The 14,565-nt window shown below is 35.9% G+C and overlaps 3 protein-coding genes across 9 annotated transcripts; 1 reads left to right on the forward strand and 2 right to left on the reverse strand.

Moving 5' to 3' along the window:
* Positions 1–938: 938 nt before the first annotated feature.
* On the reverse strand, positions 939–5,199 carry LOC111019903 (mRNA splicing factor, thioredoxin-like U5 snRNP). Of its 2 annotated transcripts, none has more exons than XM_022296429.2 (5): positions 4,874–5,199; positions 4,570–4,702; positions 4,319–4,476; positions 1,982–2,048; positions 939–1,550 (listed from the first exon to the last, which is right to left on the reverse strand). In XM_022296429.2, the coding sequence occupies exons 2-5, from the start codon at positions 4,699–4,701 to the stop codon at positions 1,452–1,454; spliced, it is 456 nt and encodes a 151-aa protein (XP_022152121.1). In that variant the 5' UTR covers position 4,702; positions 4,874–5,199; the 3' UTR covers positions 939–1,451. The 2 variants fall into 2 exon arrangements, with proteins under 2 accessions (XP_022152121.1, XP_022152114.1); XM_022296422.2 differs by having other exon boundaries at positions 4,570–4,705; positions 4,874–5,198.
* Positions 5,200–5,730: 531 nt separating this feature from the next.
* On the forward strand, positions 5,731–9,391 carry LOC111015922 (cellulose synthase, putative (DUF1644)). 3 transcript variants are annotated; one of them, XM_088117714.1, is made up of 3 exons: positions 5,731–5,880; positions 7,010–7,235; positions 7,833–9,391. In XM_088117714.1, the coding sequence occupies exon 3, from the start codon at positions 7,853–7,855 to the stop codon at positions 9,011–9,013; it is 1,161 nt and encodes a 386-aa protein (XP_087973840.1). In that variant the 5' UTR covers positions 5,731–5,880; positions 7,010–7,235; positions 7,833–7,852; the 3' UTR covers positions 9,014–9,391. The 3 variants fall into 3 exon arrangements, with proteins under 3 accessions (XP_087973840.1, XP_087973841.1, XP_022146808.1); XM_088117715.1 differs by having other exon boundaries at positions 7,845–9,391; XM_022291116.2 differs by lacking the exons at positions 5,731–5,880; positions 7,010–7,235 and having other exon boundaries at positions 7,833–9,031; positions 9,105–9,391.
* An 884-nt stretch (positions 9,392–10,275) lies between these two features.
* Positions 10,276–13,459, reverse strand: LOC111018675 (uncharacterized). Of its 4 annotated transcripts, XM_022294899.2 has the most exons (4): positions 13,034–13,459; positions 12,077–12,559; positions 10,982–11,055; positions 10,564–10,670 (listed from the first exon to the last, which is right to left on the reverse strand). In XM_022294899.2, exons 2-4 carry the CDS (start codon positions 12,550–12,552, stop codon positions 10,630–10,632), a joined length of 591 nt encoding a protein of 196 aa, XP_022150591.1. In that variant the 5' UTR covers positions 12,553–12,559; positions 13,034–13,459; the 3' UTR covers positions 10,564–10,629. The 4 variants fall into 4 exon arrangements, with proteins under 4 accessions (XP_022150579.1, XP_022150569.1, XP_022150584.1 ...); XM_022294887.2 differs by lacking the exon at positions 10,982–11,055 and having other exon boundaries at positions 10,276–10,670; positions 12,077–12,555; positions 13,034–13,455; XM_022294877.2 differs by lacking the exon at positions 10,982–11,055 and having other exon boundaries at positions 10,276–10,670; positions 13,034–13,455.
* Positions 13,460–14,565: the final 1,106 nt, after the last annotated feature.

The following is a 14,565-nucleotide window of genomic DNA, read 5'->3' on the forward strand; positions in this document are numbered from 1 at the left end:
ATATTCAAGTTTAGACATAACCATTTCATAACTTTAAATAACTTAAAAGTTATTAATATTAACATTAGGTTAATGTCAGTAGTATTATGTGGTGTTACTTTCCTTTTTATATTTTGTTGATTTTTTGTGTTACTATAGAAAATGTTGATTCATCCTCCATGTAAATGCTGAACTCATAGACATATAAATGACATGTTGGTGGAAATTTAATACTGCTACTATAACTTACTCAAGTAATGCTTGGGTTGAACTCCCTAGACATAGCCACTTAAATGCATATTTGATTAGAAAGGTCACTAAAATGTTGAATATCCATAAAGCAAATTTGATTAGAAATATTGTTTCTCCCACTAATGAAGTTTTGTGGCTTAAATAGTTACCATGTTCGCCATTAAGTAGCGTCAGCTACAATGTTATTCAGTCAATAATGCCAATTTTGGCAAGATTGTGATTTTATAGAGAGGGAGAACTATTCATTTTAATAGTTTGTTTGGAGCTAATACGAACTTAGTTCAAAGCATCATGTTACTTCTTTCAAGGTCGAAAATTCAATCTTTCATCTCCGCATTTATTGTATGAAGAAAATAAAGAGAAAAAAAAAGACTAGAACATGGCTAATGATTAAGACATCTTGATATTTTGAAAGTTAGAATCTCCACCCCACAATTATTAGAATATAAATGGTATTTTTTTATGAGAATTTTCTATAACAAAATATTTTGGTTAGAGAAAGTTACTAAGTTGTGTCATGTCTTTACATGGAGTGGGTAAGTTTATCAGTGAACAAAACAAATTTAGAGAAAAAAATACGCGTAATAACCCTTAGCATCTCCTTTCAACAACTTAATAGCTCTCCTTTTGCCCATTTTAAAGTCGAACATTAGAAAATTAAATCTAAATTCCTCAACCGTGACATAAATGATGAGGAAGCTTGCATATGAGAAAGCTGAATTATATTCAAGAAAAATAATCCTCTATTTTGTTGATGTGCTATACAAAATATAAGGAGCTGCATTTATACATGATTTGTCTCTCACTAACAAATTAATACAAGAGAAATTAGTTATACAAATAAACAGAAGCTGAAACTACTAATAAGCTAATGAAGAACTATTCCCTTAATACTTGGAACAAGTACTGAACTTGAATGAATTATCTGAAGTTCACCACATGTTCTTCCATTTTCTGTCAGTAGCTGGAGAAAAAATGCTCCACCAACAACGTTGAAATACTCGAAATAAGTAGCAAAGATGGAGATATTAGAGCGACATTCTTCATCGAAACTCTATTGAATCTCAGCCATTCTTCATTTATGGCAGACTTGATTGAGATTCACCTAGAATTCGACTTCCAAAAAGCAAGATCAACTGATACCATGAAGAAACTTGTTAGAAATAAAATATGGGGAAAGCAAATCCAGTAAAGCCTTTAAATGGCAGCCAATTTATCTGCTACAGATCCTTGTACAATAATTGGTATTTTGGAATTCGCTCTGGAGGCAATGGACAATTCACAATCAGCTTGCCTTTCATTGCTCCCCTAAATATTGCCTGTCATAAAGAAGAAAGAAGAATGTGGACATGACCAATGAAGTAAATCCAAGAAGAACTAAAAACCAGTACCAGTACTCCTAGAACGAAATTACAAAATACAGATAAAGAAATAAGTTGAGACCCTGCTAGAAGTAATCATCAAGTCATAAGCCAACACAAGTTTCTCAAATAAAAAAGCAACAATCCATCTGAATGTTCGAGCCTGATCGGGGGCAAACCTTGATGGTTTTTTGGGATTTAGTGAATATTTTCACTTCTACTTGGTGCTCTCCGTCTAATGATTTTTTTCCTTCGAGGAAAGAATTTCTTTGATTTGATTTTTGTAATGACAGTCTTGATCAATAGTCTCTAGTTTGTACTTTGTTATCACATATATATATTTCATTCACGGCTTTTCATTTATTCAAATAAAACCAATGGGCACTTACCTCCACAACATCAATGAAATCCTGCTTTTGGTGAAAAGCACCAATCCACTTTGTATGGTCTGCAGTCCTACATTTCAAAAAATAAGAATGAAAATACCTTTTAGTGTAATTTAATCTCAGATATAGTGATAATACAATTTAATAGACTTATTTAAAATATTATATGAGGAACAGCTTGTTAGCTGCAATATTTATCAGAGCAAGCACCACATAAATATTGTCTTTTACACATGGGAATGGCTACTAAGTAGGGGCGCCATGTTAGTTGGTTGGTGTCATTTTTGGCACAATGACAAGACCAACATCGAAAAGTGACCAGTTAGCTTTTTATTGAAAAGCTAGCAATTTTTAGGCTTTGTACCGACCGTCACTAGTTTAGTCACTTTTAGCCAGTTTTCGAGAGATGCCGAAGTAGAAGTTAGGGCATGCTACATGGCTGAAAGGACTAAGATGCAGCAGAGAACTGAGAGGAAGAGGAGGGGAGAGACAGAGAGGTGGGGGAAAATGAGAGAGATATGGAAGAAAAAATGAGAAAGGGAAAAAAATGAGAGGAAAAAAGAGAACGGGAGAGAGTCAGAATCAAAAGAGAAAGAGGGAGGGAGAGAGAAAAAAGAGTTGGTGAGAGAGAGGACATTTTCATGTATAGTGAGAGAGGGAGAAAGGAAGAAAATAGAGATTGTGAGAGAGAAGATTCACGTTGTCCATGTTAATGGTGACCACGTGGTTCAGTCAACTGATCGAAATGGCACTTTTTGGCCACCCCAACCAACTGATGTGTTGGTTTTTCATCACCGACTGATTGATGTCAGTTTAGTCAGTTAAGTCGTTCTGATCGATTTGTTCAGTCTTTTGTATTTATTTGTTCACTCCACTACTAAGTACTAACTAGCGAAGCGTGAGATCCACAAAACATCTTCCTGCCCAATCACAGAGGATTCTAAATGAATTTTGGATAGAAATTCACATCGGGTTTCAGGTTAGATGGGCTTATAAGCACTTGGATACCTCCCCTAACCCGTAACTAGTCCCTCTCTCCCCACTGTATTTCACTCATTTCTCTCCTAATTTAAACATTTTGTCCCACAACTTTCAGCGGCTTCTAGACATACCATTCATCGTCAAAAGAGAAGAATACATATGAGGCATAATAAGATATCCCTAGTATGATATTTTATATTCTAGAAAAACAGTTAACCATAAAATGAACTTATAATCTCCTAGACATCTGAACTTATAACTTGCAGGTTTGGCTTCTAAGCCAACCCTAGTTGCTCTAGTTTCTAATTTTTGTTTCATGAAAAAAAAAAAAAAATCAGCAAATGAAAACTAATACCCGAGCTTGTCAAAATATTCTGGCTAATCCACTTCTCGATTGGATGCTTACTTAACCTCTCTTAATTTTGAGCTTGTCAAAATTTGTAAAGAGTAGGTTATTTGTTTAGAAGAGCACTCTAGAAGAAAGATAGAGTAACAAGTAGATTGAAATAGAGATATTACTGAAATTCGAAGAAAGATCCGTGCCAAGTATTCTCAGGAATTCAAAGCTCGATTCTATGTCCAAACATCACATGCCAGATCAAGATGATGTTGCCGGTGTTCAAGATTCTTAAAGATCTTATTTTTTGTTCCTTGCATGCTGGAGGCTCTTTCTGATAGTTGCTTTTATGGTCTTACTGTTGTTATTCTCTTTTGCTCATTTGGGTTGTTTCTCTCCTTTCAGGTTCTCTCTCCATTTTTTTTTCTTTTTTGTTTTTCTCACTCCCTTTGGGAGTTCGTATCCTTTGAACATTTTTATTCCTTTTTATTAATCAATGAGAAGTTCACATCTTGTTCAAAAACAAATGATAACTAAAATCTAAAAACTATAAAGGAATACTACAACAACAAAAAGAGGAAAACCAAAAACATAAACAACTCAAAAGAACATTCTATCTTTTTACTTTTCCACATTATAGCTTTTAAATTTACTCTGAATCGTCTTGACCATAAAGATGAAGCATTGCTATGGCAACTATCAAACTTAAGAAAACAACAACCTTTCAGCATGCTTTACAAGACTCTTAGAGGTTCTCTTTTTACCCAATAAGAAACAAATACTACAGTTAACAATTGTTGATTTCTTTTTCTTTCCAGTAAACTAAAAATAAATAATTTTTACTTCTCATTCCAACAACAGCACTTGTTTAAACTCCAAAGGGATCTTGTGTTATCTCAAAACAAGTCAACCAGCATCTATTTGAACAGAAATCATGCAGTGCTACATATCCATAATAGACTTATTTGAACAGAAATCAAGCAAGAAATTAACAAAGACCAGCACAGCAGGATAAAACTCACCCTGAATCCATCTTCATATGATGAGCATTGAAGAAGAAAACAGTGGATGGTATAAGAGAAATGTCAAAGTACTTGATGTAAACCTGTATTTCTTCTGAATCAATATCCACCAGTGCTATTGAAGCAAACTTCGACACTTCTCGCGCGCACTTAGCAAGCTAAATTGAAAAACCAGCAAACAAAATCATCAACATAGAAAAATCATATCGACCCTAGAAGAAGAAAACAAATTTAGAGATTTGGCAACATACAATATCATCAAGGAGGAGACAAACTGAATCGGAACACCGACCAAATCGGAGAATGAGGACTTTATCAATGGTGTCCCTAATGATGGAATCAACTTCTCTCTTCTTCGTTAAGGTCCTTAGAAGGTAGCTCATCCTTCTTTACCATAAACAGAGATAAACTAATTAATTTTCTAAGCTATGCACACATATATAGTACAACTCTGAATATCAGAAACCATAATCTATGCTTTCACGAACTAAGAACCAAAGAAGAAGAAAACGCCCGAAAAGTAACAAGTTACAGCAGAATACAGTAGATAAGAACCAGAGAAAGAGATGTAATTAGCTTCCCGAGGGTCTGGATGTCGTCGCGCCGCCTGGTGAGACGCCGGAGAAGAAAAGTGGTGGGTATTCGCTGTTGGTGGTTCGCGCGCCGTTGAGGATTCGTGGTCCGATTGGCGATGCAGAGAGAATTTGTGAAGGAGGTTCGTCGCGCCGTTTGGACTGCTATGGATCGCGTTGGATCTATGTCGCCGCGCGCCACACCGCCGCCGGAGATTCGTGGGTGTCGCCGCTGCCGCTCGGGTGTAATTGGATTTTTTACCCTTTTCAATAATTAAATGGGATTTTTTACTCTTTTTCTAAAAATTCTTATTTAACCCTCAACATATATATATATATATATATATATATTTTTCTTTTAATTCTTTTCACTTTTTGCACTAAAACATCTTCGCGTCTTTTTTTTTATAAAATCTGTCCAATTTTTTAAAACCTAGAAAAAAATTATAAATGAATTAATGTCGATCATCTTGAAAAAATTAAAAATCTAACTTTTTTAATTCTTTTTTTAAATTGCGAACCTAATACAAAAAAAGAAAAATTAACTTTTTAATTTGCAGACAATTACAAATTAGAAAATACCTAGAATTTAATTAATAAAGAGGAGTATTATTATCTCATAAAAAAAAATATATGAATATGGATAGCTTATAACTTGGACGACTTCTATTTTGACAAATCTACATTTATTTATATAGAAATCAAACAACTATCATAAGAAGGCCCATAAAGTTACAAGACAACTTCAACGGGCCTTCGACCCAGTTGGTAAAAGCCCATCATCAAAGCCTAACCCTGTGAAAACGCTGCGTTTTGAGTCACCTTCTACGGGTGTGGCTGCTGCTACGTCTGGTTATAAATATTCGAAGGAACGCCCACATTCTTCGTTATTCAATCTCTCTCCCTTCTCTGCGCTATATCTCAGCGAATTCTCCACGCAATCTCACCGTCGACCCAACTCCGGAACAATTCCATCAAAATCTGCTTTTAGTAAACCCTAACCTTCCATGTTTTAATCAATTTCTTTTTCGCGCTTTATATGAAGATTTTAGAATTTTGTTTTCATTGCGATTATTTGTGATTCGGATTAGATTGGGTGCTTCCTGCTTCCTGTGTCTTCGATTCCCTTTTCAGTTGATTACCCCCTTAATTTAGCTTTAACTTTGTTGGGGCGATGGATTGGCTTGATTTGGGTTAGGGTTTTGTCGATTAGGGATCTGCTTGTTCGGATGTGATCTGGGCTTTTTGTTATTAATTCCTAGTTGTGTGTAATTGTTCATCGGGGTGAGAATTAAACGGGTCTATGATCAAATTTTGAGGTATCTGGATCCTTCGTCGGCCAAATTTCCTTATGCTGCCTGATTTGCAGCTTTGTTTTAGTTTCGCTTCGAATTTTGCATCGTCGATGGTAACCGCTTTGAACTTGCTTCTATTTTGATGGAACATTTTCATCGTTCAGGATAGGCAGGCGTCCTAGCATTTATACACAAATCTAATTGAATAAGATGTTATTTCATCTCTGGAAAAGAGGTCTAATAGTTACTAGGACAATCACATGGTCGATCTTATTATAATTTAATCCTATGTTTTTCAGCCAACTCTTCTAGTGTATGTTATTGCTCTTGCATATCTGCCCCTTGTTGCCCTTGATGCCCGCCTTTTTATTTTTTAAATTTTCTGGTGGAGGGGGAAGGAGGGTAGGGGGGTTAAGGGGCGTTTCCTTTTGAATCCAGAGGATGTCAGTAAGAATCTTCCTTCTTATGAGAGTGGTTTTGTCGGTTTGCACACATATGCTTAACTTCATGGTGAGGAAAGTTGTTTGTTGGTTTTGCACGTGTTCTTACATTGTTGCTGGTTTTAGTTTTGTTAACACTTTCTTGGCTGGGTTGGATGGTTGGGTATTAGAAAGAAAATTAACTGGGATTTGTATGTTGCTATATTTGTATGTTTGATTTGGAATTTCAGTTTTTGCTATTGATGTTTGTTTGAATGGGCATCTTACTTATAATGGAAACATCCATGGTTGTTGAAATACTTCCTTTTTCTTTATGATTGTTTTTTCAAACTTGAGATCATGTATTTATAACCGGCAAATTTCTTTTACACTGCATAAATGCAGGTCAAGGACTTGTACAGCCCTTGGGGTCCTGGAGAAGTTGCTAATAGTTTTAGTCAAGGGTGTATTCCACCAATTACTACTACAGTTACCGTTCTTTGCTTTCAATTTGTAGACCTGTGATTTTGCTTTAATAAAGCCAGAGTAAGCATTCTGTAGATTTGAATTGGTAGCACAAATAGAGATTGAGAAGCCTCCTGTAGGAAATATATAAGAGCTGCTTCTCTTGGTGAGTAATTATGCAATTGCTTGATACATTTCTGGGTAATATGCTTATATGTAAATTGGTAGATTGCATGTAAGCCTACCCTCCTGCATTTGCAGATAACTTATCATTCATTTATTTTTGGTCATCTTTAAAATTGGATCACATTTTTGTGTGTAAAATATGCACTTTGATGATAAGAAATGGATATTTCCATCAATGGTCATCCTCTCTTGCATTTACAAATAATTTTTTGTTTCTGTTACTTTAGGTCTTCATTTAAATTTGAAACACTTATCTATATGCACTTAATTTGCATTGCACAATTTAATGTTAATAGGAATTTTGATGTAGAGAATGTAGACTTGCCTTATCATTTATGTGTTGGTGGGTATGATGTATTTGTTGCTTTATTGTTATGATTGATTGCTTTCTTAGTTTTGAATTCTGAGAAACCCCCCGAGACTGTTTATTATACTTTTCTTTAGAAACCTTAAAAAACACTCACTTGTTGTCGAACAACTTTTTCTACTGTTTTTCATAATGTTTCTATTTTGTTATATTATGAGCATTGTGGTATTGTTGTCGATAGAAGTGTTCTGATCTATTAAATATGCTTAGTGATTTACCTAGTGTTCAAGATGGCTGGTGTGAAACGAAGAATTCATAATGATTCAGATATCATTGCTTTGCATAAAGAATTGGATGAAGTCTCCTGCCCTATCTGCATGGACCACCCACATAATGCTGTTCTTCTACTTTGCAGCTCACACAATAAGGGTTGCAAACCTTATATATGTGACACAAGCCATAGGCACTCAAATTGCTTTGACCAATTCAAAAAATTAAGAGAAGAAACTAGGAAGAGTCCACGCTTATCAAGTCCTTTACCTATAAATCCATATAGTTTTAGTAATTCTCCTGCAAACAACCTGGGTTTGAGCATTGACTTGAATGAAGTTGATGAAAATCAAAATTTAAATGAAAGGAACAATGTTGCATCAGCTGGATTACCTGTAGTTTTAGGGGAAAATGGAACTGAAAACTCTAATAGAACTCTAGACACAAATGAGGCTGGAGATTTGGACACTGCTGGTTCTGGGTCCATTACTGAAAGGGTAGAGCAGGAAGAATCAGATGCTGCTGGGAACTCATCGGAGTACTCAAATTTGAACTGTCCCATGTGCCGAGGAGCTGTGCTAGGCTGGGAAGTCATTGAAGAAGCAAGAGAATATCTTAATCTAAAGAAACGAAGCTGCTCCCGTGAAACTTGCTCATTCTCTGGTAACTACCAAGAACTGCGCAGGCATGCTAGAAGAGTTCATCCAACATCCCGACCTTCTATCATAGATCCATCTAGAGAACGGGCGTGGCGGCGCTTGGAGCGCCAGAGAGAAGTTGGTGATGTTGTCAGTGCTATCCGCTCGGCTATGCCGGGTGCCCTTGTGGTTGGAGACTATGTGATTGAAAATGGAGATGGTATGGTGGCAGGTGAAAGAGACAATGGCACAGGTGATGTCAATGGGCCATTGCTGACTAGTTTCTTTCTGTTTCATATGTTTGGATCGGTTGATGGTGCTCGGGAACCAAGGCCTCGTTCAAGGTCTTGGGTAAGGCATCGACGCTCCGGAGGAGGAACAACCGGACCAGAGCGCCGGTTCCTCTGGGGTGAAAATCTCTTGGGACTACAAGAGGAGGAGGACGAGGACTTCCGCATATTCATTGGAATGGGCGACGATGCATCACCACCTTCAAGAAGGCGGCGTGTAACAAGACCTGGATCTGATGCAGATCAACCATGATGGGATTCATCTTCTGTGGTAAACATCTATGTCCTTGGCGTCGAGTCATGTCGGTCTCAATACCTAAAAAGGTTAATTCTTGGCACCACAGGCAGGCATCCCAGGTTTGAAGCATCAAGAAACTTGTGCATCGTCTTGGTGCAAATGCGGACTCTGCTAGATAATTTAGTAACACAGCCTCAGCGCAGGATGAGATGAACAAGCATCATCTTTTCCAAGCTCCAAGATGGAATTCAAATGAATCATAATCCTTGCTTTTTTTCTAATTTATTTGAATTTAACTTTGTATTGGAATGCTCTCTGTCGCTCTCTAAAATCTTGTACATAATTTGGGATAATGATTTCATTTGTTCAATTTGTTATGATGGTTGTTTTTTAGTGTATTTTGTCAAGTTGATAGGCTGCTTATTTATTTATGTGCGTACAGAATCTTCAGAATGTATATTCGAAGCCATCTCTGGATAACCTCCTTATCCACTTGTTAAACCATATTTTATTTTTGGGTAAATGAAATGTTGGATTTTTTAAATTACTATAATATTGTTATGTTTTAATAATACTAAGTATTTTTAATTTTATTAATTTTATAATAACATAAATAAAAGAAAAAGATATCACTAATAATAAATAAATAAAAAGCAATAATAAACTAAGAAAAAAATTAAGATAATTAAGATGAATATATGCTAACTTTTAGAAGTACATGTTATTTCTACATTTTTAAGCGAAATGACCTACTGTTTGTTTCAAAAAGTTATCTTTTGGGCAACCATATTTTAATTTGTTGAATATTTACATGACGCACTAACAATATATTATTAAAGTGTTTTTTTTTTAAACATGGCAAATTTCTTTTAACCCCTTTTCTATTTAAGAGTCTAAATTAAATATGGTTATCCACTCTAATTTTTCTTTCATAAAATAAGTTTAATAAAGTTTAAATACATGATTGACAAACTCTTTAACAAGTCTATTTCTACACAATCTAAATATAGACTTCAACAACTCAGACTATTAATATAAACTCAAACTTCATTATTTTCTTTTCCCAATGCAATTCAGACTAAAATTAGGCACCATTGTAATGGCAAGACCCAACAAACTTCATCTACTGTAACTGCAAGAGGGAAAAAGTGAGACCATTCAAACCAAAAACATCCTTCTTTTCCTACACAATCTCATTGCGACATATCGATTTTATTCTCATCTCAAATATTACGCCCCAAACGTGCAGCGAGGGAGGGAAAGAAGGGATTGAATCGTACACGAAAATTGATTTATTAACAATTTTTGCCATAGGAGTGTAAGGTTTGTATTGAATACACAGAAGGCCATGCCAAGTACCTATTCTTACTCAAACTGGGGGCCGGCCTAACTAACTAACTAGTTGTTTTCGTCTTCACCTTTTCAGTTCGTCTCGGTTTTAACAGCAGTTGCCTTTCTCATCGCCCTCCTTTTGAGCTGTATTTGGCGGACGTATTCAGATAACAATACATGCAACTCCGGACGAAGCTTACTAGTGGAGGAGATATTAAGACCTGCTTTTCTTAAATCTCTTGCTAAACACTTCTCGCCTTTTTGTAGATGACCAGGGCAATAGCAGGGAACAGTAGATCTTAAAACAGGCTTCGAACACAGAAGCGGTCCCGACGGCATACTGTAAAATGAACAAGAATTTCTTCTTAATGGAAAAAGAAAAGAACATCATATTGCTGCAATTATAAGATTGATCCAATCAAAATTAATGATAATAAATCTACAAGTCAAGCACCACCACATGACAGTTTCCCCAACACAATACATCTATGCCTACCTATAATACCAAGTTCAATGCCTGTCAGATTACAAACACAAGATCCAATTTGACGCATACGCAATTCTTTTTTTGAGAAGCATACAGTTTTCTTTTTATTGGAACTGGAAGGTATTCCTGTTCTATAGATGCTTCACGCGGGGAGTTTCCTCTACCTGTCTTTTTGATGAATTTGATGCCTTTATTGTAACCCTCCTTTCTTTCTTGGGTTTTCCCCTTCTGTATATCTCTATCATCAATGAAATATTTATTTCTCATAAAAAAGAAGAATAAAAATAAAAAATAGATGCTCCCCACAGGGATATTCCTCTACCCGTCCTCAGGTTGTTCTCCTTTTGTGACTGTATAATCTCTAATCAAAACAAAAGATCTATTTCCATCAGTCTTAGATCAAAGCAATAGAACAGTATGGCCATCCATCTAATTTAGCTCAACTATGTTGCCTAATTTTCAATTCTTAAAATGAAAAAGAAAATCGGTTAACAAACACCTGAACTACCCTCTTCCCACATTATGTAGGACTCAATAAAAATGTTAGAGATTTTTATTATGGGAGCTGATCCTATAGGAGGCTGCCATTTTGATAATTCAATTCAATTCCCTTGCCCTGCCCTCGTCATTTGGGCACAACATAATTTTCAGTAAATATTGTAGTGATAACTTTGGTTGGTTCGTTACTACTTGTCATTGCAGCAGCAAAGCTCCCTAGTTTTCTATCAGTAAAATCAAGCCATGAATAGACTGGACCCATCTGGTAACATTAGGATTGCATTTGATAATTATTTCTTGTTTCTTGGTGTTTGTTGTTTCCAAAATTTGTATACAATTTTGACAACATTTTGAGAAATGATAAACATAAGTATTTCCTGAAACATAAGTATTTCACACTAGTTACTTTTTAACTAAGAGGGTGAGAAATGGTTCTATAATACGAACTTGGGAGGGCTTGAGAAATAGAAAAGCCTTTATGCAGTATTTGTCCCAAGGATCTACACTCTGACCAACTTTAACAAAATTGAATCTATGACAGAGTCCACAGGAAAAGAAAGAAACTCAAAGAAAACTAATCTATCATTCTGCAGAAATAGGTTAATAAACGGTTAGTAAAGTGCATAGCAGACCAAGAACATCATCATACCCATATCAATAACAGATAATATTATATATCTATCACCCTATTGCTTATTGAGTGGAAAGTTCTTAGTATTACTACCAAGCAGCTAAAAATTGATCAGTTATAGAATGCAAACCTCTTGATTACAAAGGTGCAACCCTTGTAGAGCCTCTGCTTTGAATCCGAGAGGATATGGGCATGACAGTATTTCGTCATTGCCATCGCCTTTACCTTGCAACCTGTAACGTCACACCTCCTAATATCATCGCTCCCGGCTGCAGAACCAATTCCAAACTTTCCATTCTCCCCAATACCCTCTGGATAATCACCAATGCCCTCGGCCTCCTTCTCATCCTCCTTAAATGGACTCTTGCCGTATGTCCAATAATACTCCCTGAACTTGCGCTTGAAATCCTCCATTAAAGCCCAGTAAAATGCCTTATAGATTCGAATAAGTTGCTTCACCCTCCGGGACCGTCGCACAAGCAGTTCTTTACGAGTAATAAATTTGGAAGAGGCCAGTGCTACATCATGGTCCGTCCCATCAATAACCATAGGGGGTGGAGGAACAGGAGGAGGTTGAAATGAACCAGGCGAGTTTGATTCTGCCATGACCTACCTAGTTGTCACATTCCAAAATAATTATTCCTCATGCATGCTGCAAGAGTGAAAAATAATTTTACAGCAATGCATTACATGATCCCCAAGTATTCATATAAAAACATATAACTATTTTTTGTCAAAAAGTGAAAGTTCTTGGATTTGTTTTTTAATAAGATTGTCTAGTTTATTTATTTCATTTCTTAGGAAAAAATGTTTTTCTTCATTTGGAAAAGGATTTTATCAATAACTTTTCAAGTTATAAAAAAGTTGAGGCTCTACAAAAATACATACATAAAAGATTAATACTAACTGATTACCAAAAATTATGAAATCTAAAAAGCTAATGAAATAAATAAAATAGGATCGTTGCAATAACAAATTCCTCAATCATCTAAAAACGACCAAGTAATTGCAGTAACCCAAGGAACAAAAAACTAAATAAGGCATCCATCAAATGGAAATTTAAAATAAATAAAACAAGGCGCCCTACCCTTCTCCAGATCTGCCGCAAAACGATTATTCAGAGGGAGAAGAAGCGGCCACCTGCTGCTACGAGAGAGAACTTTCGAATGGTAACTAATACTAATCTTGAAGACAGAGAGAAGCAGTGAATGAAGAGAATTTCGTCCCCTTCCTCTGCCGACTCCTAAGCTACGGTCTGGGTTTGTCAGATTTGAGAACCGAACCCATGAGAAAATATTGGTTTCGAACAGAACCTAATCGGTTTGAGAATAAAATCGTAGAACCGACCTCTAAACTGAAACATGAAAGAGAGAGAGAGGAATCGAGATGGAGAGAGGGAGGAAGAAGATCGGTGACTGTGAGGAAGGGAACGGTGGCGGCAGCGGCGCGGCGGTGCTACTGAGCTGTGCCTGAACGGAATGACAGGAGGCGGCTAGGGTTTCTTACAATAATTCTTTTCTTATATTTTGTTGTAAATAAAGTGGAGCTAACGGGCCGGGCCATTTGGGCTTCGAAAGTGGTATACCTGTGTAGTGTAATTATTTGAACATTTTTTATAAATATTTTCGAATATGGAAAGAGGGGTAAAGAGTAATATTTCATCCTTAAGTTTCAAAAACTAACCGTTTGGTTCTCGATCGAAAGAGTTATCTTTAGGAGTCAAACTTCTGTTAGTATACTAACGAACAACTCAGGAGCATCAGAGAAAAGAGAGAGAAAAAAGAGTGGGAAATGGAAAAAAAAAATGCCACGTAACCTCAAAATTACTAACTCATCAATGTCACATTAGCATTCGGCTAGTTTGACTCCAAGAAGAAAAAGAGTTGTATCTACCTCAAGACACTGGGTGTTTCGCTATAAGTGTACTATGTTGCTTCAATGAAATTTATTTCTAAAATGCAAGTCGAAAACAATCATTAACATTTGCTTTGAATCATTCTCACCCATCATCGTTCTTCTTCTTCTTCCTTCAATTTCGTGTCTTTTTCATCTAAGTTCGACCTCTAGGTTCACACATACATGGAATAATAATAATAATAATATGAAAAAATAATATAATTTCAATTAAAATCGACTGGTCAATCGATCAAATTAAAGATGATTTTTAAACAACTCAGTTTCCAAAATATGAAATCGACTTGGTCCATTTGATGATGGTTTTGGCAAAAAATTGACCTCGAACGGCCAATGATCACCCCTTTCTCACTTTATCTCTCATCGAATGGTCAAGCTCATTCATCGCATCTTAAGTTCGATAAAAGATTCGCATCTTAAGTTCGATAAAAGATTATGATGGGCACTAATGCTTCATCGTCTATAGCCAAGTTCGTGCTTGAAAATAAACAACCACTAAAATTTTTCTCACTCTCCTAAAACCATGGGTTGTCTTCCCTTATGACATAATTTCATCAAATAATTGTATCTTCACCCTAAGATTTTCTCAATTAAAATAGGAACAATATGCGTTATCATCAAAATACTACACTTTTCTCAATGCTTTAAAAAGAATATCCCAACATTTTAAATACTCTGAAAAGTACTATACTCTTGTGTGTGTAT

This window comes from Momordica charantia, assembly GCF_013281855.1.
Source record: "Momordica charantia cultivar OHB3-1 chromosome 9 unlocalized genomic scaffold, Mcharantia_2.0 BLBB01000009.1, whole genome shotgun sequence".
In the NCBI taxonomy this organism is placed as follows: domain Eukaryota; kingdom Viridiplantae; phylum Streptophyta; class Magnoliopsida; order Cucurbitales; family Cucurbitaceae; genus Momordica; species Momordica charantia.